The sequence below is a fragment of the Heteronotia binoei genome, chromosome 15 (genome assembly GCF_032191835.1).
Source record: "Heteronotia binoei isolate CCM8104 ecotype False Entrance Well chromosome 15, APGP_CSIRO_Hbin_v1, whole genome shotgun sequence".
Taxonomy (NCBI): Eukaryota; Metazoa; Chordata; class Lepidosauria; order Squamata; family Gekkonidae; genus Heteronotia; species Heteronotia binoei.
In genome coordinates, this window is record NC_083237.1 from 42174233 (window position 1) to 42200143 (window position 25911).

General features: G+C 42.0%; 1 protein-coding gene across 1 annotated transcript in view; it reads right to left on the reverse strand.

The window, feature by feature from the left end:
* Window positions 1–1220: 1220 nt before the first annotated feature.
* Window positions 1221–25911, reverse strand: part of LOC132583583 (semaphorin-6A-like) — a 46803-nt gene continuing 22112 nt past the window's right edge. The window contains exons 6-16 of the mRNA XM_060255207.1: window positions 24450–24551; window positions 22947–23037; window positions 17303–17422; window positions 15335–15423; window positions 14609–14823; window positions 6762–6893; window positions 5505–5660; window positions 5108–5284; window positions 3675–3815; window positions 3493–3573; window positions 1221–1278 (exon numbers count right to left, since the gene is read on the reverse strand). Of these exons, the coding sequence (XP_060111190.1) occupies window positions 1221–1278; window positions 3493–3573; window positions 3675–3815; window positions 5108–5284; window positions 5505–5660; window positions 6762–6893; window positions 14609–14823; window positions 15335–15423; window positions 17303–17422; window positions 22947–23037; window positions 24450–24551 (1362 nt within the window). The remainder of the gene's footprint in view (window positions 1279–3492; window positions 3574–3674; window positions 3816–5107; window positions 5285–5504; window positions 5661–6761; window positions 6894–14608; window positions 14824–15334; window positions 15424–17302; window positions 17423–22946; window positions 23038–24449; window positions 24552–25911) is intronic.

Consider the following 25911-nt stretch of genomic DNA (forward strand, 5'->3'; position numbering starts at 1 on the left):
AACTTCAGCTCTTCTCAGCATCTTTTGAAATACCTTTCAATTCTAGTCTTGTCCTCCAAGCCAATGAAAGTTTGTATGTTTACACTGACCACTGAACAGCTAAAGCCAATTTTGTCATTTTACTTCTGCATTATCTGTCTTTGTCTATGCACAGCAGCCAAGAAGGTCAGAGCACCTGCTCTGGCTGCAAAGCCACTGAGGATGTTCTCTGCAGCTGAGAACAAAACGTCTGGATGAAAAACTTTCTCCAGTAGAACACGGCACTTGAGCCCGAAAGATTCTACAAACCCTAATGTCTTTGTAAAGCTTTTAATCATAGAGCAAAGAATATCTGGAGGCATGCTTGAGATGAAGCAGTGATCCCACTATCATTTCAGCTGTCTTGTCACTGAGGAAAAAATGAATACCAAAACATTCCTGTCTTCTAGACTGCAGGAGGAGATGAATATTTATTATTTATGTATTTTATTTCTGTACATTTATATCTTGCTCCTCCTGAATACAGCTTGGAGCATCTTCCAACAATCAAAATCATAACAATAAATACAATAGAATGATAACATATCATTTAAAATCATACTGTAAAACAGGTGTCATGTTCAAGAGACTACAGTCAGTAGTTTTAAGAAACTACAGTCAGTATAATAGTGGCCATGTGGCATATTGATCTCAATGACTTCTTATTAACACAGTATCTTCAGGGAGCCTGATCACTCTTGTCAGAGGCATCAAAATATCAGTAAAAAGTCATTTGGAAGATCTTGGTCTTACCAGGGCCAGATCTAGAGGGGGGCAGAGGGGGCGCTTGACCTGGGCGCTGCCAAAGGGGTGTGTGTGCCAAATTGGGTATAGAGTCCATTCTATTCTATGGGCCCATAAGACAGAATGGGCCCATAAGGGGGCATCATTTTTAATTTCCCCCCCCCCTCAAAAAACATGTTGATCTGGTCCTGGTTCTTACAGGCCCTGTGGAACTGAAGCAAGTCTTGCAGGGTCCTGGTCTCTTCCGGCAGCTCATTTCACAACTTAAATATGGCTTTGTGTTTTCAGATGAGTCAAGACGATCCTTCCAATCTAGCATGCATCCTAGTGGTGTTGACCTGGAGAGTCTGGTGACGCTGAGGAGCCCTGTTTGCACCATAATTACAATTAGAAGTGAAAACAAATAGCTGACAAGACAATAAATAAATGAAAAGCGGGGGGAAGACACTTGGCTTACTTTAACAGTCATCCATGCCGCTTACATCACCTCCTTCTAAGTCCTGCTCATATTCAACGCTAAGCATAAGAAACACAATTATATGAATTTTGGCATTCACATCTTATACAGCACAACTAAATCTGAATCACATAATTAAAAGAAGATGTAGACATAAACTAGTTGGTTTTCTAATGCTTATACTATGCAAACATATGTTATTCATGGTATTTGTCACGGAGATGGATAAACCCTGGGCTCCTTGTCATCTGGACTCTCCTACCACATCACAGGGGAGAGAAATCAAGTGAAAGGAGGAGGAGAGTAAATGGCACACCTTTCCTTAATAGATTATGTCCCTGTGAAAGTGGTACTATCGAGGCAGTATCCCATGTGCTATTAGAATGCTGTTACTACATCAATGTACGGCATAGCATTTTATCACCAATTTTTGGTAGTATTTTAGATTTACCTGACTCATACAAATTGCTTGTTTTGCTGAACAATACCACTGATGTTGTTACTGAAACTGTGGCAAAGTTCCTCCAGGCAGGTCTACTTATATGTAGTACTATGGTAAACTAAGCTATTTTATAATGATTTAATTCATAACTTTTTAAGAATTGAACTGAAAGTTGGAATATGTCTTTATACATGTGCATGTTTTATTTCTGTATTTTCTTTTATCCTACCATTTTCTATACTAACAGTTTTAAAATGCCAATAAAGGAAATCACTATGTGAAGGAGAAGGAGGAGCAAAATTCCTTTCCCAGGTATGAATGAAGGTTTAGGGCATCATTTCAAGCTGAGGCCCATCAGGTTTGCCTACTTCTTCTCTAGATGCTTCTAATGATGCTACTGAAACTTGCAATCTTCTGGTTTAAAATATGCATTTCAATGGATCATAAATGCTCAGATGTACTACCTGCAAACTCATCTACCCGTCCTTCCAACATAATAATGTAAGCCAACCACCTTTTAAGAGTACATAATGGAAAGGGAAGTGGGGGTTCTCCTTGACCCACATTGTTCATGGATTGATGGCTACTTGTTATTTGGTCTGGTCTTAAAAGTGGGTAGGCAGTAGCTATTATTTTATTTTACAAAATCTATACTCTGCCTAGGAGCTATCAAATTAAAAAAATACATAAGTAAAAATATAAGATCTTTAAAACCATTTAAGCCCAACAAAAAGCCAACATTATGACAATTAAATTTAAAGCTAAAATGCATATAAAATGCTAAAACCAAGCAGGAAGAAGGGAATCACTGAGAAGCATCAAACAGAATTTTAAAAAAGACTTCACCTACTGGTGGAAGATGACAACAAAGAGAATAGGTGAGTCTACCTGGGAAAAACATTCCAGGGCTCAATACCACAAGCATGAAGACCATCTTTTGGGTTGTCAGGAATAAGGCATCATTGCTACAGTATAGCTAGGACATTTGGTGAGCACCTTGAGGAATTGATGGCTAAAGGAATTTTCAAAAACAGTTTATCTCTGAAATGAGAAAGGTATGGCCTGGACTGGGAAAGTTAAGGCTTGGAAATTGAGCAGCATCAGCATCAGCCTGATAGAGTTTAGTTGAGTGCCACTACATTATCAGCAACATACTATTACATTCCTTCCAGGTTACACTAGAAGTGACAGCACCATATTATTGGCCATGCCATAACATGACCTGGTAAGTCTCCCACTAGTTGCCATCCTTGGACCAACAACCCTACAACCAAACCTTTATTTGCTAGAGTAGCATGTAGGTGGACTAGAATATAGTGAGCAGGAATCCTGGTCAAGTTTGGAGCCAGGGTGGGCTTGGCCAAATATTGATAGCAATGGCAGACACCCATGGGCACAAACTAGCTCACATATTAGGTTCGTAATAACGTTGCACCACTTCATGATTCACAAACAGAAATTAACAAACTGAAGGACTACTATGAACTCCCATAAATTTTAAGGCAGTTTGTGGCAGTTTGTAAAAAAAAAGAAAGAAAGAAGAGGTCACAAACCACTATGAACTGATTCAGTTCGCAATCCCATCACCTGGTTTGAATCAGTTTATGTGGTTTGACCAGGAACCACAAACTGAAATGGACCACAAAGATATGTTTTGTGCCCATCCCTAATGGTAGACTGCTTGTTCTGCAACAACATTTACTCAAAAGGCCCCATGACATATCTAAGCAACACCAGTACTAAAAGTGCAATACTCTGCAGAGTTACACCAGACTTGAGTAACTCTACATAGGATTCCGCTTTGTATCCCCCAGTGCCAGTGATGACTTACTTTATTCCAGGTATGACCTGCTTGCATTCTCCAGTTTCTGATATCCATATACAATATGGATCTCTAGAAGCTATGCAGGACCTTAATGAAAGAGACATACAATAGTCATTCTAGAATTCTTTGCATGTACCATTGAAGCTTCTGTGGTGCTTTTGAGAAAGGAGTGAATAAGGAATACCTACTTTTTGCATGTTCCATAAAGCACGCAGCTTCCCATGGGAACCTTTATAACACAGTTTGGGAATCCTACATAAAGAGAACCAGACAGCTTGTCCAGCTCCATGCTCATAATAGTTGGATATTCCTCATCATTATAGTTGCACCTGAATTTTTTTTAGGGAAAGAATTCCATAAATGATGGAGAATTTTATTGTAACATATTTATTTATTTATTTTTGTATCCTGCCCTCCCTGCGAACAGGCTCAGGGTGGCTAACAGCATATTAACATCATAAAATACAACAATCTATTATAAAACAGTATTTGAATAAAACATTAGACAATTATCAAAACCATAATATATAAAATTAACATCTTTGGTGCTATAGCTACTATATGTAATGTATAAGATAAAAAGATAAATGGACAGTAAAGTCAGCATAAAATGAAACCTGTGGCTATTTTCAGTTTTTTAAAAAATCAGAAAGGCATATCGCTATAGATATACAAGTACTTGCCCCCCTCATTTTTACTTGCATTGTTACTTTAATTTTCATAGCATTTTCCCAGGAAGCCTTTTCATTCCACCTACTTACAAAAGAAGATATATCCAAACTATATATCCAAATATATCCAAACTACCTAGTCCCTCCCTTAAGTCCATTTACTTTCAATAGTTTCACTACTATAAACAATATTTAATTTTATCATTAGCAATATATTACTTATTAAAGAGCTCTTAGATGTCATTTTTTGACACACCTTCCCAAGTTTCATCCAAATTAAACTGAATTCTGGTAACTACCATTGACATGTATGGAAGATGAAATACAAAAAAAGGGTGCAATCCTAAGAGCAGTTTCCTAGGAGTAATTCAGAGAAGGTTAGTATAAAAATTCAAATTATAAATTAATTAATTAATCCCACTGAATGAAAGGGATAGAACTTCTTTGGATAGAACTTCTTTGGATAGGGTTTGGATAGAACTTCTTTGGCTTGCTTTCTAAAGGTGGGAGATGAAAGGGAGGCAAAATTTGAAATGGGAAGCATAGAAATAGTATTCTACTATTTTGCATTGGGCAGATACAAAAATGGGGATGGATCCAACCAACTTTCCATTGGCAACAAGAGAGAACCACTCTTGACCACTCCTAAAGCCTATTATGGTAATCAAAGAACCTGCACAGACAATGTTGGATGTTCGATGGGAACTGTAGTAAGGAGGAGAATTGGGTAAGACTGGGTTAAACAACTAACAGGATGCAAACCATGACTAGGAATTTGGAGTACTCATAACAGATTTTAAACCCTTAAGAACAATACCACAAAAAACCCACAAAATTTAAATTTAAAACAACAGAAGTACTATATTTTTTTTCTTATTGTACTTGGGAATTCAGATCTGAAAGTTTCCTTGGCTCATAAAAAATGGAGAAATAGAATGAATAATACATACTTGTCAGGCTTGTAAATGTTCATCTCCTCAACCAAAATGCTGTCACTCAGAAGAGGACCATTTCCCGATCTGTCCCAAACCTTTAAAACTTTGCCCTGCTCTGTTCCTAGGAAAGCCACAATCTGGTTCTCTTTTGGCCCAGCAGAAGTATCTATAACAATTTTGGTCATGCGATACCTGCAATGATAATATCACCCATTTAATCATTACATTAGGCCACCATTATATATATTTCAAATTGTAATCTGTTTTAAACCTTAGCAAGAAAGGCAGGCTAAAAATGCAGTAAATTAAACAAATGCTCTTTTTGCAACTGGAAAGACTAGTTTGGAGCGTAAAACCTACAATTTAGCATCATCAATAACGCATTAAATTAATCCAATGCTGAGATAATTACCTGACCATCGCCATCAGAAACCATGGCTTAGTGAAACATGATTGCACTGCCTCATGCATGAGATGATGCATTTTACTAAAAATAAGAACATTATCTGGAAATTCAGTGGAGGATGTGTACCCTTCAAAGGGTTCAGAGCCAGCACAGGAACCAGGCCTACGAATGGGTAGAAAAAAATGCAATTATTGATTACATCAGGGCAGATATTTTAATAAACTATTTTTAAAATCTTCTGTTATAAGGCACAATACAGTATACAACTGCATGATGCACAATACAGTATGCAGCACCATGTGGCTCCATTCTATGGTTTATTCTGTACCTAATCATCCCATAGTTTTAAGTTTAGCATCCATTGGCCATGCTGGCTGGGGCCGATGGGAGTTGTAGGTAAAAAACATCTGGAGAGCTACCACTGGCCACCCCTGCTGTATTTGGTTCTGTTTATTAAGGGAATACGTGATGGATGATCATTAATGGACAAAAAAAGTTCCTATGCGGTTTGAATCTTAGGAAATGCAAATGTTTGCATTACCTGACAGTTATAAGAGCTCATTTCTTGACAGTTATCAGAGCTCAATAAACAAACAGAAATGGATGGATCCAGTCAGAATTCTAACTCGTGCTTGTCCAAACCCTTCTTTATCATTTAACCATGGAAATGGGCTTATGAAAAACAATGGAGATGGTGGGCTAATGTAGCAGAAGAATAGGACAAGATTGAGTGAAAATGCTGGTTGGATCCAACCCATTCAATCCTGTGGGAAAAACGTATGGTGTTCTACATCCTTAAAAAAGTTCTACCACTTTGGAAATAAAACCAGATAAATCAGAGCCAACAGATAATCCAACATCAGCAGAGAATTTCAGATTGCAATAATTTTGAAGGGGGAAAAAATGCACACCATGTTTAACTATGCATGGCATCCCCATATCAGTGCTCAGATATACTCTGTAGAAAAAGTTAATTTGCCATATAACCTGGCATAACTTTCCACTATTGTCTATGAGCAAATTCTTCAGAAGAAATCTTTTTTGGCTTAACTTTACATTTACACCTGGTATACATTTATTTTTATGACTTACAATTGAATCCTAAACAGAATTGCACCCTTTGAAGCCTGGCCTCAATAGAATGAAGAATAAATCTACTTAGGACTCCCCAAGATAATTATCTTTTTTTATATTTGCACTGCATACTAAATTGCCATTTCCATGAAAACTACAAAGCTCCCTGCATTATGGTACAGATACTACCTGGGACTGGGCACATCCTCTTCAGGAACTGGAGTCCATATGGTGTCATAATCCTTCTGCTGTTTGAAACTCCCTGCAAATACCTTCTCAATTTCATGCATGTCAAAAGCACAGACAGCAGATCCAGGGATGCTACAATATGAAATTTCCAGAAAGAGTCACAAGTAAGGCATGTACAATCTCACAGTCCTTCAATATCTTCATTTGAATTTGAGAAACTGGAGTAGCTATAATTTTCACCTGCATACATCTTACTCATTCTGGAAGTACAGTCTAAAAATGCTGCTGTCCAACCCTTAAATGTTTTGAAAATTATTGCAGTTTCTTGTACTTTCCTGGATGAGGGGGCTGGCAGGAGCAAATGCAGTGCTGCCTTTCACAGAAAAATGGGCTTCATTTTCTGTGTGACAGCAAATTTATTACACATATTTTCTAAACATTTAGCATCCACCTGCAAATATAGTAGAACAATCTCACTTCAAAAGCCAAAAGTATCACAGGAATTGAGCCCTTTGGGGAGGTTGGGAGTACAATGGAGAAAATATGGAAATTGAGCCCTTGGGGGAGGAGAAAATATGGGAAAATATAGAAATGCTGGATTGGATCCAACCAGTATTTTCTACTAGTGAGAAAGGGGTTGTTGTTATGTTTTACCATGACTGGGTATCATCGGGTGGCATGACTGAAAGCCATATGTGATGGGAGCTGTAACAAGGAAAGAAATTGGACTGGAGTGAGTGAAAAAAGCTGATTGGTTCCAACTCTACATTTTTGACCAAAGAGTCTGAATTTTGTTGCATTATCTGAATTATCAAAAGATTTTGTTGCAGAGAAAATGGCTGGTGGGAAAAGCCACAGAAGAATATGACCAGTATAAAGTCCCTAGATTCCTTTTTATTAACAAATAGGCAAGTCCAATGAAAGTCATACAGTGTAAGATTTTGAGAACTCTGTTTACATTTAACAAACATGTTCCCATCAGTGTTTTTCACATAGCTGTTGCAGTGGAGATCTTTGGTGACTGAACATACACAGCTATGGAAGTAGAGGGGTAACAAGGAGAATCTGGCCCCGCCCCGGCCGGGCCGTGAAAGCGGCTACGCACTGTGGGGCCGTCGTTTGCAGCCCTGGATGGATCCGAGGCTTTTTGCAGTTTCCCGGACGTCCGGGGACTTCGGGTGGGGTGGAGCTTCAAGGCTATATATAGCCTCAGCCCCACCTGTTCTCCTCAGTTGCAAGCTAGCGCTCGGAGTGAAGGCACGTTCGTGCGCTTCGTCTCGAACTGCGCAGCTTTTCGGGTGGGCTCCTGGGAGTCTGGCAAGCCCGCGGAAGAGCATCAGGGCGACGGGAGAGTGTCGCGATGGACGAGAGGCTTTGGCCCCAGCTAAGGCCGTTTGCCTGCAAGCCTACGAGTCCCCATAGTAATTCGGGAAGGGGTGGGGGAGCCTGGGAGCAGACCCCGTTAGCGTTTCAGTGTTTTCCTGGGGGGGTTGGAAGAGAAGGTGCTGAGTTCGGAAGGGGGGTTTATACAGGCAGCCTATACCCCCCCTATTTTCGTAAGGGTCTTGTAAGAGCACCTTCCCCCCCATCCCTCCCTTTGTCTTGGGCGCTGTGTGGATTAATTATAAGGGAGGGTAGTATTCTTTATTGCCCTCCCCCTAGTCCCTCTTCTCCGCCCCACCAAGTTTCCTGTTTAAGGCAGCTGGTTGCTGGGGTGCATTGGTGGGATTAGAGCATGGGTCCAAAGAAGGGTCAGGGCCTTTCTAAGGGCAAGCAGCCGGCCAAGGCCCCACAAAAACGGGCCAGGCCTGGTGCCCGGCAGAGGAACAGTTGGACAGTGTTGCGATGAGGCAAGCTATAATGGAGTGGCTGACCACTCTTGAAAGGGAGTGTGGCAAATCCAAGGTGGTGTCGGTGTGGCCCGGTAGGCGCAGTGCCACCGGGCACTTTGGTACACTTACTTTTGAGCGAGAGGTGCTTGCACGACTTTCTGCTTTGCAGGAGGGCATGGCCCCTGGGATGGAGCCCAAACAAGGGCAGGATGCAACAAAAAACACAGATGTGGTGCTGAACGACGATGCAGTGGAACAGGAAGTGGAGGATGCTGGGCAGCAGCAGGTCCAGCCTGTGGCGGTAGCAGTTACGCCGACTGGTGCAGCAGGTAAGAGCTTAACAACACAGCAGCAGTTTACATGGCCTTGGGGTCCATGGGGCCCCGGGGTATGGTCGGAGTCCGTCGGGGCGGGGCCAGGACCTGCAATTTCTGAACAAGGGGGGCACTGGGTTTCATCTGCCCAGCCTGGACCATCCTGGGCGGCAGGGAGTCCAGCTTTAGTGCAGGCACCTGGGCCCATGGTGGGCTGGTGCCATCCACCATCTGTGACGGTGGGGTCAGAGGGTACACAGGGGCCGATGGCATCTACCTCAGCAGCAGGGGTCCTACTTTGGGGTAGACAGATGTCTGAGGCACAATCAATGATATGGCCTGGCATCCCTTGCAATCAATGGGGTTATTCACAGAACCCTTATGGGTCAGTGCCTTTTTTGGCTATCCCGTTTGGTGATTCTGCAATGCCTTTGGGGAACCATTTGACCCCCGCGACAAGAGAGAAGATCTTGGGGGGGGGAATACGTTGATGTGTTTAGTCTTCTCTATAGAGAATTGGAGAAGAAGAGTAAAGAGGAAATGGATGAAAAGGAGAAGGAGAAGTTCAGGCGGAGGAAGGTTGATAGGACCTGGGCCAATTGGCTGCCACGTTTCCTTATATATGCGGGAGTGATCGCTCGGGCGCAGCCAGCAAGAGCTGCACCATTTTTTCAGTATTGCGACATCATTTATAGGGCATACACTGATTTTGCAGAGGCAGCTTGGCTGCAATACGACAAAAGTTTTAGGATGAGAGCAGCAATTAACCCATTGCTGCCGTGGGACCAGATTAATCAACAGCTTTGGTTGCAGTTGATGGCCCCGGCTAAGCCCAATCTGGGTGATAGGGCAGATAGCGGACACTTAGTGCATAGGCAGCCTGGTACATCAGCAGCCCGCCCTACAGCGGGTCAGTCGGTTCAACCCCAGCTGTTATGTTGGGAGTTCACATCTCAAGGAGCATGTTTGTGGAAAGCATGTAAATTTAGGCACGAGTGCCTGTTATGCGGTGGCCCCCATGCATTTTCGGCATGCAGTAAAGCCAAGCAAAAAGGAGGTCAAAAGCGCCAAGCGGGTGGGGCTAATTCGCAGACACCTGGTAAAGGGTCCCAGTCCCATCCATCTGAAAGTTCTTAAGTGCTTCCTGGAAGGCTATCCCAGGGTTGCGGATAGGGATTATTTGTGGGAAGGGTTCAGTGCGGGTTTTAGGATCCTGTTTCAGGGGCATAGGGCACCCTGTAGTGCATCTAACCTTTGTTCTGTTGTGGGGCTCGAGCATGTTGTAAGGGCTAAGATAGATAAAGAATGTAAGGAAGGGCGAGTTATTGGTCCTTTTGATGCCCCTCCGGTTCCATGTTTGAGGGTTTCCCCATTAGGAGTGGTTCCTAAGAATACAGCAGGGGAATATAGGTTGATGCATCACCTTTCATACCCCAGCGGGGGGTCGGTGAATGATGGAATTCCCGATCACCTCTGTTTGGTTCGCTACACTTCTTTTGACCAGGCGGTCAAGGTTGTGTGGGGGTGCAGGCCGGGTGTGGAAATGGCCAAATGCGACATTAAGTCAGCATTTCGCCTGTTGCCAGTCCACCCGGACAATTTCGAGTTGTTGGGGTTCAAGTTTGAGGGAAGGTATTATATGGATAGAGCATTATCGATGGGATGCTCGGTATCCTGTGCTGCCTTCGAGCGGTTCAGTTCCTTTTTGGAATGGCTGTTGAAGGATAGATCGGGGCGGGGTGAGACAGTTCATTATTTAGATGACTACCTGTTTGTGGGTGTGTCTGGGACCGGGCGCTGCGCCAGGCTTTTAGAGCTGTTTATGACACTGGCTGACGAGCTTGGCGTGCCGCTTGGACATGAGAAGATGGAGGGCCCCTCCACTTGGCTTACATTTTTAGGTATCAAATTGGATACCTGCCAGCAGGCTTCGCGGTTGCCAGCGGAGAAGGTGTAACAGCTTAGGAATCGGTTGGCTGCACTGAAGCAAAAGCGTAAAGTGTCCTTGTTAGAATTGCAGCAACTCGTAGAGCATCTTAAATTGGCTGGTAGAGTGGTTGCCCCGGGCAGGGCATTCCTTTGGCGCTTTTGTGATGCCATGGGGTCCCTGCGCCTACTGTATCACAGATTGCGCATAACAGTAAGCATGCACAGTGATTTGGAGGTTTGGAAGAGTTTTTTGGAGACATTTAACGGGGTTTCCTTTTGGCGAGAGGACATGAGGGTCGAGGCTGATCTTTAGGTATCCTCGGATGCTTCAGGTTCTTCTGGTTTCAAGGTTTTGTTTAGGGGTCATTGGTGTGCTGAACAGTGGCCTAAGGGTTGGCTTGTCAGCGGCATCTGTAGGAATTTAATGTTTTTAGAGTTTTTTTCTAATTGTGGTGGCAGTCTGTTTGTGGGGGGAGCAGTTGGCTGACCAAGTTGTGCACTTTTGGTGCGACAACTTGGCAGTGGTGCACGTTATTAACTCCTTGTCTTCCAAATCCAAACCAGTGATGAATCTAGTCCGGTTTTTCACGTTACACTGGCTTCGTTTAAATATTCTGTTTTTAGCGAAACATGTGCCAGGGGTCAATAACGGGGTGGCAGACGCTCTGTCTCGCCGACAGGTGGAGCACTTTCATCTGTTGGCTCCAGAGGCCGATCTTCAGCCAGTTCGGATGCCTCGGGACCTGTGGCAGCTTGGCAATCTGAAGCCAGTAGGGCAATTCTTTTAGCTTTGGCACTGAGTACCCGGAAAGCCTATGAGAGGGCGGCATTACAGTTTAGAGTTTTTAGGATCTCGGCAGGGCTAGGGGATAATTGGCCCATTCCGGTAGCTCACCTGATGCAATTTTGTGTGCAACAAAAAAACAGAGGATTAACGGTTAAATCTATACGAGGTCAGTTGGCTGCTTAACCTTTATTAGTAAGGCACAAGTGTACCCCGCGTCCGTTGATGATTTTAGGGTTAAGAAGATGCTCGAGGGCTGGTCTAGGGAATGCGGGGTGCAGGCGGACCCCAGGCAACCCATTTCACCGTCAATACTTAGTGGGTTGGGCGGTATTTGGCCTGAGGTGTGCAATTCAAGTTATGAGGTGGCACTGTTTCATGCAGCGTCTCTTAGCACGTTTTTTGGTGCCTTAAGGGTGAGTGAACTGGTGAGGTCGTCACGTAGTCTGACAGTGCACTCCGGCACAGCGACGTAACATTTAAGGGCGAGAGTGTGCTGTTGCCAATTTGTAGATCCAAAACTGACCAGAGGCAGAAGGGTGCCACGGTGGAGCTTGGTCCTTGTGCAGAGGCTGGTTTATGCCCGGTGCAAGCGTTACAGCAGTATGTGGCTGTACGGGGAAATGCTCTGGGCCTGTTTTTCTGCCATAAAGGGGGGGGGGCCCTTACAAAGTATCAATTTTGGGCAGTAACATCAAGGGCCCTGGATAGGTTAGGATTAGAAAGATTTAAGTTCAGGACCCATTCCTTCCGAATTGGGGCTGCATCAACTGCAGCGGCAATGGGTTACCCTGGACCGGTTATCCAACGGGTGGGACATTGGCGTTCGGTGGCATACCGCGCCTATGTTCATCCGTTGCTGTTCCCCTGAGGGCGTGAGTTAATGGTTTCATGTTATGTTGATGTTCAGTTGTTAATTGTTGTTTCATTCCAGGTGCTGTGGCTCGGCATGGGAGGCTGCAGATCCTCATTTGCGGGCACAGTATGATTTTCTGGGCTGCTCACTTTGCCAGGAGATCGCCAATTGGCTCCCAGCTGGGGCTGAGCGAGTGGGCTACGGTTGAATGGCTGGGGTGTCGTGGGCTAAGATGGCCTGGGCTCCTGTCTTTGTTGTTTTTGGGAAGGGTCGGTTTCTCACCTCACATTCTTGTCATTCACCTGGGTGGTAATGATCTGGGTTTGATGAAGGGGAAGGCCTGTCCCTACAGGCGGTGGCGGATCTTCGGGTCATCCTGCGGAGATGGCCAGGAGTTTGTCTGATATGGTCCACCATCCTACCATGGAGAATTTGGCAGGCCGCTTGGGATCCTTCAGAGATCAAGCGAGCCCGTATGAAGGCAAATCAGGCCCTGAGGAAGGCCTTGGAAGGGGGTCTAGGTACCTTTCTTCCCCACCCTAGTATTAGGGTGGAGTTGGTTGATTTGTATCAGGCGGATGGTGTTCATCTGTCGGATTCAGGGAACCGGGTCTTTTTGAATGACTTGGTGCCTGTTTGGTGTAGTGGTTAAGTGTGCGGACTCTTATCTGGGAGAACTGGGTTTGATTCCCCACTCCTCCACTTGCACCTGCTGGAATGGCCTTGGGTTAGCCATAGCCCTGGCAGAGGTTGTCCTTGAAAGGGCAGCTGCTGTGAGAGCCCTCTCAGCCCCACCCACCTCACAGGATGTCTGTTGTGGGGGGAGAAGACATAGGAGATTGTAAGCCGCTCTGAGTCTCTGATTCAGGGAGAAGGGCGGGATATAAATCTGCAATTCTTCTTCTTCTTCTTATGGCTGCTCGGGGGGCGCAAATGCCTAAGCAGAGGCTTGGCATTGGCGGTGGCAGAAGGAGCAAGGGATTTATACCTTGCCGGTGAGCACCCAGGCCTTTGCACCTGTTTTGGGCAGTCGATTCGCATGCACGGCAGATGGGCTGTACGGCTCAATGTTGTGTAATGCGGATCATATTCAAGCCTCCCCTTATTAGCCTCCTTCTAGTGATCAGGGCTCAGGTGAAGGGAGGATAATTCGTGGCCTGCCGGCCCGGTGCTAGCCACAGTGCTATGGCTCGTGCTGGGGGTGGCGTGGCTCGCCCATTTATGGACTTGGCGGGGTCGGCGGTAGACCCCAGGGCTTGTCCTATAGTTGTTCTCCTTGCCATGTTGAGTTTTAAGTTAATAAAGTGGCCCATTTCCCATTTAATTATGTGTCAGCTTCTTTATTCCGACTGGGGGTGCAAAAGAGATTTAGCAGCCAATTGGTTCTTCTGCTAGGTACAGAGAGAAGCAAACATTTCCAGTTGGAATAAGGGAAGGGAGACATGTGTGCCAAAAGCCTACCATTTTTTGGTACACAAGACTTCTTTCTTGTATTCCAAATGGGTTTATTTCCCTAATCATAATAACTAACAGAAAAAAAGGGGATAAAAAAGGTAAAGGTAGTCCTCTGTGCAAGCACCAGTCGTTTCCAACTATGGAGTGATGTCCCATCACAATGTTTTCATGGCAGACTTTACCACTCTGTGCCACAGGGCTCCTTAATCAAAATAACTGTATGCTATCGAGTCACAACTGACTTGTGACAACCCCAGAACCTTGGGTTTTTCAGGGGAAAAGATGGGCAAAGGTAGTTTACCATTGCCTTCCTCTGCACAGCAACCCCATGCTTCCTTAGTGACTTAACATCCAAGGACTGACACTGGTTGACCTGCTGAGATTCCAAGCTCTGATGAGAGAGGACTAGTCTTGACTATTAAGCTGATACTTACTTCCCAACAAGTTATTTTACAATGCAACATAACAAGATTTGTGTGTTTGTGTGTGAATTTACTTCCTACACTTTAAAGTTTGGCTTGCTCCCTACATGCTTTAGTACTTAATAGCAACTGGATAAAGTACAATGCATTGGATATTTTTTTTAAAAAAAAAATTGACGTCACATAGCAACACACACAAAAACACCTTTATTAAATTGTTCAACTATGAAGAAGAAAGGTTCCTGTAAAAGTTACCTGTTTCTAGGTGTAGTGAAGACTCCCACAACAATATCCCGATCATTGATTTTGACAATGTCTGTAACAGATTTCAGCACATTAAAATAAAAGGGGATATCTCCATGAACTGAACACATCATTCGAGCCTTCAGGAAGGAAGTCCACTGTTTCCGGAGAACTTTCTTTCCTCCCATGTCATTCTTGCAAACTCGAGCTACTCTGGGTAAAATTACCTTAATAAAAGAAGGAAGATAGAATGAAGAAATGGAAATGTCTATTAGTCACAAAAGAGATTTCTCATTTCCGTTGTTCTGATGAATGTCTTCTAAATGCAGATAAGTTGAATGCAGTCATTTTTTCTCACTCTCATCCAGTTCTCCTGTTTATTGTTTCCCCCATCCCGCTTTTGCCCTACATGGAAGTCCCATGAGCCCCAGCATAGCATTTTGTTGATCATCAGAAAAGATCTCCTTATCCACTTTACACCAACAGAAAAGCAAACTGAATCCAGCCTGACACTTCCTTGCTTCAAAATTTTTGGAGCTCTGTATTTGCTGTATTTCTAGCTGAACAGAAAAGGGGAAAACCAATATTTTGCCACCAGCACAAGTCAATATATATGCAGGTATCATACCGTCACATTTCAACCAGCCTTTGGCATGAGCAGCTATATCGTCTACAAATGTCCTTATTATTACAGCATGCCTGACTTTCTGTGGTCCGTAAGAAAGTTTTGCCTATTACCTTGCCATCGTTCTTGAGTTCCAGTGATACTTCATAAAAGAACACATAAATATAGTTCCCATATTCCACGGCATGAATGAAGTGAGAATCTGCAAATATGACAGATGGTTTGGATCATGCATATTCAAATATGAAGATTTAGTCATTTAGAAAATGAGTATTTTTACTTTTGTTTGGACCTGCTCAAGGTGGCTCACAGCAACAGAAACAGCAAAAAAACACACAGTGAAAAAGCAACGGAAATCAATTGGTATTAAATATTGAAAATGCATGGATTATTGATATAAATATTGATATAATGCAATATCAATAAAACCATCCAAGTAGATTTAAAAAATGCAAAAGATAGCCAGTAAAAGCAACAGTCAAACTGACCTAGGGAAACAAAGCTGAGCAAAATGTAATGAATGTTTTATTTTAATTTTAATATCTATCTATACCTAAATATATTCATTTCTGTTTTAGTAGCACAGACACATCTGAAAAATCAAGGGATGGGGGTGGGAGTGCCAGTCATTTGTATCCTAATATAGTTATTACTTAAAATATTTATCACCCACCTTTCCTTGAAGGTCAAGGCACCCTAAACTTTTACCAGTCTTTGACTGATTCAGTTTAACTGTTCAGGGCACTTCACCACCATATTTAACCTTCTGGTTTGTTTCCCACTCCTTTGAAGTGGCAGGAAGGGAAACAAGGATTAAGTGCTCTAGACCTCATAACACCTTGAAATTGCCACTGTCACCTGTGCTATAAAATGGACTAATATCTGCCATCTCTATGAGATATCATGATGTGAGACAGCCAGGCTGGGCAATATGTGATGATGGAAAGGTTTTCTGAGTGCTGTTGAGTTGTCTGTTAATAAAATGTTTTTAACTGCATTTTATTGTTTTATCATATGTTGTACTCCACCCTGAGACCTATGGGAAATGGTCAGAATAGAAATATACTAAAATAAATAAATACATAAATAAATACCTAAAATGATCAAGAGAAGGGCCAACAGTACCACCACTATGGCAGAAATTGTCTACACACTTTTAGTGCCCAGCCTCATGTTACAGCCAGAATATTTACTGGAGTGGGTTGCAGGGACCATATCACTCCAGTCTTGGGCATCTACACTGACTCCCATTTTAATTATGAGACCAATTCAAGGTGCTGGTACAGCCTTTTAATGCCCTACATGGCTTTAGGCCGACATACTTTAAGGACTGATTTCTTCCATCTGAATCTACTCATCTATTCTGGTTATCTTTAGAGGCCCTGCTTCAGGTGCCCCCATCTGTGGCTAGGGGGGTGGGATTTGAGGAGGGAAAAGCCTTCTCATCTATGGCACTGAAACTTCAAAACTTTCTCCTCAGAAAGATTCATCTGTCTTCTTCTGTCATTGTTTTCTGACAGCAAGTGAAGACCCTTTGTTTGTTAGTTTTTATACCTCCAGTAAACTCTTATTGGACTTTCTCCCTGGATTGTGTTGTGTTTGTGTTCCTATATGTTTTTATTGTAATGTTGAGTATTTTACATATACATTTAAAAAACGGTTTAACTGTTTTAAAAGTCTGAATGCCTTGATGTTCACTGTATTGGGGATCCTGTTTGGATGAAAAGGCAGCAAAAAAGGTTTTTAAAATAAATAAACTAAACATTTCCCATAGTAAATAATTAGAATATCAATGTACATCTTGAATGGAATGATTGTAAAATGTATGGAAATGATTTTATTGTATATCTTGTTTTAAAATGTTATGTTGTCTTAACTGTTGTAAGCCGCCCTGAGCCTGTTAGGGGAGGGCGAGATATAAATTTAATATGAATGAATGAAATGAAATGAAATGAAATATCCAGTTTTAAAAATAGGTATATCCTATATTGGTATCTCTTTCTTGAGGTTTATATATTCATAGAGATTCAAAGTTCTAATCACATTGACTGCCTTTCACCTCTCCTTCCTAGTTCATTTACCATAAAGCCAGTCGAAATCAATACTAGCTGTTCGCAGTTCTGGAAGGTCTCCAAGAGTCCGCTGAAAAACAGGATCTGTTGATAGGAAGTTGGTCACAGTGCCAGAATACAGATTTCCATCTTTGGGGTTGGAAACGAAAAAGAAGGGAGATGGAAAGCGGGGGGGAGAGTACAATCAGATTTCTACATCAGTCATTGGAACAGGATATTAAAAACAACACTGAGTAACTCTTGGCTTGAAAATGTCACAGATATCATGCAATGAAGTGGGTTGTATCCCATCATTTTGCCTTGCTAAAGCTGCAATATTAAGAGCATTTACCAGTTTTCAAAAGTTTTTATTAGTTTCAAAAACAGTTAGAAAAATGGGGAACAGAAAAGAAAAAGGGATAAAAGCACAATACATTCTGGTCTTGTTTTAGTAAAATACCTTCCAAAATCCTAGAATAGTTCTACCATATTTTCTTAACATATGTTATCTCTTATTATTATTTTAATCTAAACATTTTAAAATTATATAGTATAAATCTTTAGTTATATTATAATAATCTATTTTATTCAAACTACAGTTGAAAATTTAATTCAAAGTAAATGTTATAGTGTAAGCACAGGAAAAAAAGAAAAAGAAATCAGATCACATCAAAGAATCTTAAAAGTCTTGAGTGTCCAACCAAACATAGAATTTCATCCAACTCTTCCTCGCTTATTCTTTAGGTTTTCCAGCCATTAATTGAGATAAAAAGTCAGTCTCCAAAACTTTTACCACCAGATCCATTTTGGAAGGAACTTCCTGAGATTTCCATCTCTGTGCCAAAAGAATTCTAGCTGCAGTGTTAAAATGTGCCAACATGTGTCTCATTTCTTTAGAATAGTCCTCTGGAAATATGTTCAATAAAAAAAGTTCAGGTTTAAAATATATCTGAATTTTCATAATCTTCTGTAACATTTCATGTACCATTTTCCAATAGTCTTTCACCCTCTCACACGTCCACCACATATGATAAAAAGTACCAGTTTGTTTGTTGCACTTCCAACATTTATTTGACATGTTATAGTAGATCTTACTCAGTTTCTGTGGAGTCAAGTACCATCTATAGAACATTTTATAAAGGTTTTCTTTAAAGGTCACTGACCTGGTTAGTTTAACATTGAATTTCCACAATCTTTCCCACTGTTCTATTGTAATGTTATAGCCAAAATTTTTCGCCTACTGGACCATACAGTCCTTTACAACTTCATCTTGTGTTTTCATTTGAAGTAAATATGCATATAGTTTGGAAATTAACTTTTCCTGTGGTCCCAAAAGAATTTTATCAAATAGATATTGTTCACTGGTGAAGCCTATCACCTTGTCCTTAGCATATCTGGATTCAACTTGCATTCTCATCCACCAGTTCATTTTGATGTCCATATTTTCTAGTTCTTCTTTGGTTTTCAGTTGATTGTCTTTTCTCAACAAATCCTCATATCTGTAATTCTGGTTTACTTTTAAAAGATTTGGGTGAGTAAACGCTTCTACTGGTGAAACCCATCTAGGGACTTTTGAGTAGATTTTTGGCTTTAACCATGACCATGTATGATATAAAGGTTTTTGAAACCAATGATTCTTAAAATAAGAGTGGCCTTCAAGTCTTTGATACCACACGTAAGCATGCCATCCCATATTCAAACCATGACCTTCTAACAGCAATTGTCCCTTATCTTTCAACAACATCCAATCTCTTATCCACTTGATTTATTACTATCTTTCTTATCTTTTTTGGACTGTTGTCTTGTACAATACCTCCGTGGTTGGTTTGGGTCTTCATCAGCAGATCCTTCTTCTTCTTGATCTTCCTCATCATCTTTTTCTTTACCTTCTTTGCTCTTTATACTTTCCAAAAAATTCTGTGCTTTGAAAGTGGAATTACTCTTGTATCTGTTCTCCTGGTACGTAAAAAGAAGTCCTTCTGGCATTAGCCACATATAAGGTATCTCTCTTCTTTTCAGAAAATCTGTTAGTACTTGATAATCTCTCCTTTTTTGTCTCACTGGCCAAGGAACCTCTCTTAAAATTTTCACCGTGTTTCCAGCTATCACCATGGGTCTGTCTCTTACTTGTTTCAAGATGTCATCTTTAATCTTTTTTCTTGCTAGCCTCAGATGTATTTCACTAGGTAATTTGTTTCATCTTGTATAACTTGATGGGACCCTTCTAACTTGATCAAACTCCTCCTTCATTCTCTGTGGAGTCACCTGTAGAATTTCAGCCAAGGCTTCACTTAACATTTTCTGTAAATCTTCATTTTTCTCTTCTGGTATGTTTTGAAACCTCAATATGTAGGCTGCTTTATCTACTTCCATCTGCAGAAGTCTAGAGTCTTGTAAAGTCTGTTCTTTTCCCAGATGTTCCACTTTGTGGATATTCTCTGACACCTGACCCTCTAGTGCTTTTAAAGCTTTATTAGTCTCCACTGTCTGTCTACTATTCTACTTGAGTTCTTGTTTAATCTCTGTCATCTGTTCATCTATGTTGTCTATTTTACTTGCCATCCGTGTTATAGTAGCCATTAAAGTGGTTTGCCATTCTTTCGTGCCTCCATGTGTAGGTGTAACTTTCCCTGGGCCTGATTGACCACCAGGTGAATAAGATGGTTTCCCTTCTTTAATGTCTTTTTTTGGGGGGAGGCTCCTTAGGAATAGCTCCTGCTTTACACTCCATAATTTCAATGTAAGCACACTCAGAAATTAAAAAAACCCAACCTCTTCAAGCTTTATTTTAAATTTCTCTGTTTTGTTTTAAAGAAGAAATAATCTTCTCCCAAGAGTTCTCTTATTGCCAAACAGTTCTTTAAAAAAAGAAACAGACTTCTAGCTTCTCATAACAGTTTATGATAGTCAAAACAGCACCAAGGATGTTGACAAACACAACGTTCACCAAAGTAGAAGTTTAGTAGACAAAACAGTAGACTACAATTCACTGTCCAGCATTTTCCATCAGCATTATTTCAAAGGGAAGCCAACTCTCCACCTCGACTCTCCAATATCTTCTATGCAACACAATAGATCAGTAGCTTTATAATCCAGGGCTGAACACCATATTTGTAATCCCAAAAATGAGGACCCAAATTGAATGCAAAACCATCAAAACTGATGTACCACCGACAAACAAGAAGAAAGAAACAAAAGAGAAAAAAGTAATCCACAGGAGGGAAAAAAAAACAGGTAAAAATTAATCCACAAATAAACCAGGAGCAGAGAGGAACAAACTAGAAAATCAGAGCAACTCTAAAAGTTATATCCAGAGCAAAAGAAAAAAAAATTACTTCTTTAACATCCACAGAGAAAGAAAAGTAAAAATAAAAGTAAAAGTAAAAAATCTTCTTATAGTCAAAAAGACCTAAAGTATAATGATAAGTCGCCACCAACTTTCCAGTGCAGTTTAAACACTTCAAGGCTTCAGCTACCAAACCTCTTCACATCCCTATACACTTGTCAATAAAAGTCTTTCAGCCAAAGCTTCTTCCTCCTTTCAATAAATGTAGTAAATCAATTTAAGTTCAGGCATCAAGCCCCATAAAGAGTTCAGATTAGTGTAGTCTCCAGCAGGTAATTTCAATGTTCAGAATAGGCAGAAACTTTTTGAAGCCTTGGAAGAGAAAAGGGGAGAGTTCCCTCCCCCCTTTTTCAAACTTTTGCCTCACTTAAAGTTTGTTCCTGCTTCTTTATCACAAATCCTGCTTCTTTATCACAAATCCAAAGGAATATAAGAGATAAGACTTACAGCAGTAGAAGAATCCATGTCTTCTTAAAGTTGATTGTAGATCCAGAATGCAGAGTGTTGAAAAAAAGAAAGGAGGTGAAACCGGTGGCTGACTTTTGGCCATTTAAAAATGGTGATTGGGACGCTGAGACTCGGGAAGAGCGGGATCAGGAAGCAGCCACCTCCGCTGGCTTTCCTGCTCTACCGCTCTGATTCCCCTGCCTTCCGAGACCCTCCCTGGGTCTCAGAATCGGGTCTGCCTTCGGAGGCAATCCCTCAATGGGCCAATTTGAAGGCGGCTCAGGTCGCGACCGTCTGAGCCACTTTCAATGGCAAGCCACCGAAACTGGAAGTCCCAATATTAAGAGCATTTAGCTGTGTGGGCTACTACTGCTGTGTGTCTTATCTGATGTCTACAATGATTGTTTTTTGTTACTGATTATATAGTTTAATTTCATTAATATTTCTAAGTGACTAAGGCAAGATACAAGATGTTTGTTCAATATGGCCCTTTTAAAATATCAACCTGCAAATCATGTGCATACTGCACAGCCTCAGCTAGAAGTAAAAACAAAATGGAGATGAAGCAAACAAAATGGGCACTGGCCAGACTAGCCTGGAAAAAGCTATTTTGGGAAGGTCAGTTAGGGTACTGACTTGCTAACAGAACTCTCTCCACCCTCAATAGAGCTACAAATAGCTCATTAGTGGGTTTCTCAAGAAAAAAATTCCCTTCCCTGGTTGCACCTGGTCACACTCCCATGCCTTCTTATCCTAATACGCTAATCATATAGTGTGATAGACTCTCCCATCCTGTATTCAGGGGTCATCAGAATACACTTGCACTGTTCATTTACATTCAGCAATTTCATCAGAAAAACATTTAACATTTTCAGTCTACACCTGACAATCTTATCAAACACCATTAGTCATAGTTATGCAAACCATCACAAGTTTCTCTCAGTCTTTGCCCATCCACGGGAAAGCCATCAAGCCTCCTGTAACATGTTGTTTTGCCCCTAAAAAGCCAACTGTGGTATAGTTCTAGGGGGCGCACAAGTAAACTGCCTCAGGGCAAAATTGTGCTTTAACTGGACAAACTCTGTGAGAGAATGGCTGACCATGCTTACCCTGAGATCTTCATGAGAGTGCGGAGTTTAAAACCCACATCTCTCAGATCCTAGGCCAACACACCTTTTTCTGTCTCATGCCTTTTTCTGTAACAGTCCCACTGTTATGGATGACCTTTCTGTGGAGGTTCGTATGATCTCATTGCTGCTGGCCTTCATGCTAGTCTTGAGCGTTGTGTTGTTGTTATTCAAAAAATGGTTTCATAAGGAAATCATTTATATTTGGTCTTTATATACATGCACTATTATTTGTGTGAGCTGGATCCATCCAGCTTTTTAGTAGGTGAAAAACAAGAAGACAGCTGAGAAGTGATATGATCACCATCTTCAAATACTTGAAAAGCTATCATATTGAAGATGGTGTAGAATTGTTTTCTGTGGCTCCAGAAGGTAGCACCAGAACCAATGGGTTGAAATTAAATCAGATGAGTTTCCAGCTTAGCATTAGGAAGAACTTCCTGGCTGAGCAGTTCCTCAGTAGAATAGGCATCCTTGGGAGGTGATGGGCTTTCCTTCCTTGGAGGTTTTTAAACAGAGGCTAGATAGACATCAGACAGCAATGTGGATCCTGTGAATTTAGGGGGAAGGATTTGTGAATTTCCTGTTTTGTACAGGGGGTTGGACTAGATGACCCTGGATGTACCTTCCAACTCTATTATTCTATGTTCTCATTTAGTATGTTGTTAGGCACTGCTCTAAGAAAGAAAGATGAGATATAAAGTTCTTAAAATGAAAATAATTTACAAGTGTGTGTGTTTCTCTCCCTCGTTACCTGAAAACAATGCTATATTGTGATCCTTTCCATTAAATGGGCACCTGCCCCGTCCACTGAATGCATCTCCTAAGGAGTCAAAATTCTCCACCTAACAACAATAAGAATGGAAACTCTTTAGAAATAAATAGAAAGCTTTGGCATCATGCAATTACTTTGGTTCACTCCAAAAGCAGTAAGACTCTCTTCTTGCCTTATTTAAGATCAGAGTAAAAACTGTTATGATTTCTCACTAATGTTGCTCTGCCCCCAGGCTTCTGTTTTCCTCCAGCGGAAATGATCGATTTCTGACCAGTTGCTCTGCAGGCGCACCATTTCTTAATCCTCAAGATACAGCATCACAAAGCCGCAAAGGGAACTGGAGGGAGCCCCCATATCAAAATATGCCCACAGGGCAACTGGTGGGAAATTTATCAGTTTCTTAATCCTTAAAAGACAGCACTGTGGAACCACAAGGGGAACTGGAGGGAGCCCCATGGCAAAATGCACCCATGGAGCAACTGGTGCAAAATCAGTCACTTGAGCTGGGGAAAACAGAAGCCTGGGGGCAAAGCAATGTTAGTGAGAAATCGGTCTGTGTTATTAAATTGCCTCTGGCAAAAAGGTATGCAGTAAAAGGCTCTTTGGTATAATTCTTTTTCATATCATCTTCTTCATACAAGAGCCCAACTATTATTTAACCTCTATACAACCAAGAATAGCGCAAGGTTAATGAACTTATACTATATTTCAATGTGTGTGCATTTGCAGGTTTTCTCAATAAAAAACTATTTCCTATGGCTACTGAAAGACATAACATGGTCAGTATTGCCTACTCTGACTGACAGCAGCTCTCCAGAGTCTAAGGTCTTTCACACTCCCCAAATACCTGATCCTTTTTCATCTGAGATACTAGGGATTGACCTGAGACCTTGTGCATGCAACACACCTACACAGGCATGGCTTTTTCCTGAATTAGACATAGACTAGGGTCCTAAGCCTTGCTTTTGCTGGCATATCTGTTCATCTCTTGCACAGGCTGTCATATGCTCTGCAGCACTTTCCTCTGGTACTAGCTGCTTTCTGGCTCATTGAAAAATGCTGATATTGGGCAATGGGAGCACCTACTGCTTGAGGAAGTGCTATGCAGCAGAGGACCATCCCTGCTACCCTGATTTCTAAGAAAGATATGTGATCATCTTGCATTGGTTGGATCTGGTGTTATATACAATAACTGTATTTGCTTGGCTTCTGTGATAGATAGGCAGGTTTATGCAGGCTTAGAGGCAGTCCATGTGAGTGACAGCTAATGGAACTGCAAATGAGTGATAACTAACAGAACTCACTCTGATTGGGGGATCTTCTACCAACAGTCAAGAGGTGACAGTTAGGCAGTTGGTTGAAGCAGTTGGGGAGCTGAAGCAATAGCTATATCTAAAATAATGAATAATATCTAAAAAATGAAAAATAACACTAACTAGTCTGATTCACTAGGAATGTTATGCTGCATTCTTATGTCCATACCTCCTGATACTTGCACATTGGATAAAAGGCATTTGTCCCACAGATTAGTAATTCATTATCACTTTTTTTCACAAGAACCTTAAAAACATTCTGGCATTCCTCCTGCATAAAAATGAGAAACATATTTCAGCAAATGAACTGATTTTTTAACATTGGAGTAAGTTTCATTGCTAGGGTTAGGATAAAATTTGCAATAGCAAATAATCTTTAGCCTTTACATCAGCAGTTTTATCTAAAAAACTGACAGAAGTAGGCTTCCAAGTCTCCTACAATAGTGAGAGACCTCCCAGTGGTAATCATCCATTGCCACCCACAACATGGGAGAAATGTAGATTAAGCCATAGAGTTTGTCCCCCCAGTCTGAATGAAGAGGCTGACACAGTATGTTTGATAAAAACCTTTATTGAAACATAACTTGAACGAATAAGGATGGCAAGAGGTATAGGCCTACAAGAACAAGCCCTGGGGTCAAAACATAGGACCCCGCCTTGTCCTAGAAGGGCGAGCCACCCTGCCCCCAGCACGAGCCCAATATCATCTGACTGGTGCTGAGTGGCCAGGCCCAAACTCCACCTCCACCTCTGTTGGCATCAATCACTCAGGAAAGATCTGCCCCGGTGAGACTTTGTCGTGATCTGCACTCCCAGCATCGAGCCGTAAAGCCCATCTGCTGTTCATACAGACCACCTGCACCCACTGGTGCAGAGCCATAGGTGCTCCCCTGAAAAGACTGTAGCCAATACCTCATCCTGCCAAGCGACCAAATCTACCAAACTTCTCCCCAAACTCCCTACACTATCAAGCAGTACAAGGTAGGCAAAAAAACAAATTCACACAGGCCAATTCTGTGAAAATGAAAAAAATTCCTACCTGGCCCCTAATAAGGCGACCGGTAAAAACCTGTATTGCTTAGGGCGGGTGGGTGGGCCGAGAGCCACAAAAGAACTGCGCCACACGAGCGGGGGCCAGGGCTTTATAGCCCCGACACCACGCCCCATCCTTTAACTCCCAGATGGCCGGGAAGCTGGAGTCAGCCTCTTTCTTTCTGGGAGGGCAAAACGCATTGTCAGTGCGGCTGGGAAGGGGCCGATTTGCCCCCCAGTTGGAATGAAGAGGCAGACATAGTATGTTGGATAAAAACACAGGCCGCTTTATTGAAAAATAACTTGAACAAATAAGGGTGGCAAGAGGTATAGGCCTACAAGAACAAGCCCTGGGGTCAAAACACAGGACCCCACCTTGTCCTAGAAGGGCAAGCCACCCTGCCCCCAGCACGAGCCCAATATCATCTGACTGGTGCTGAGTGGCCAGGCCCAAACTCCACCTCCACCTCTGTCAGCATCAATCACTCAGGAAAGATCCACCCCGGTGAGGCTTTGCCGTGATCTGCACTCCCAGCATCGAGCCGTAAAGCCCATCTACCGTTCATACAGACCACATGCTCCCACTGGTGCAGAGCCAT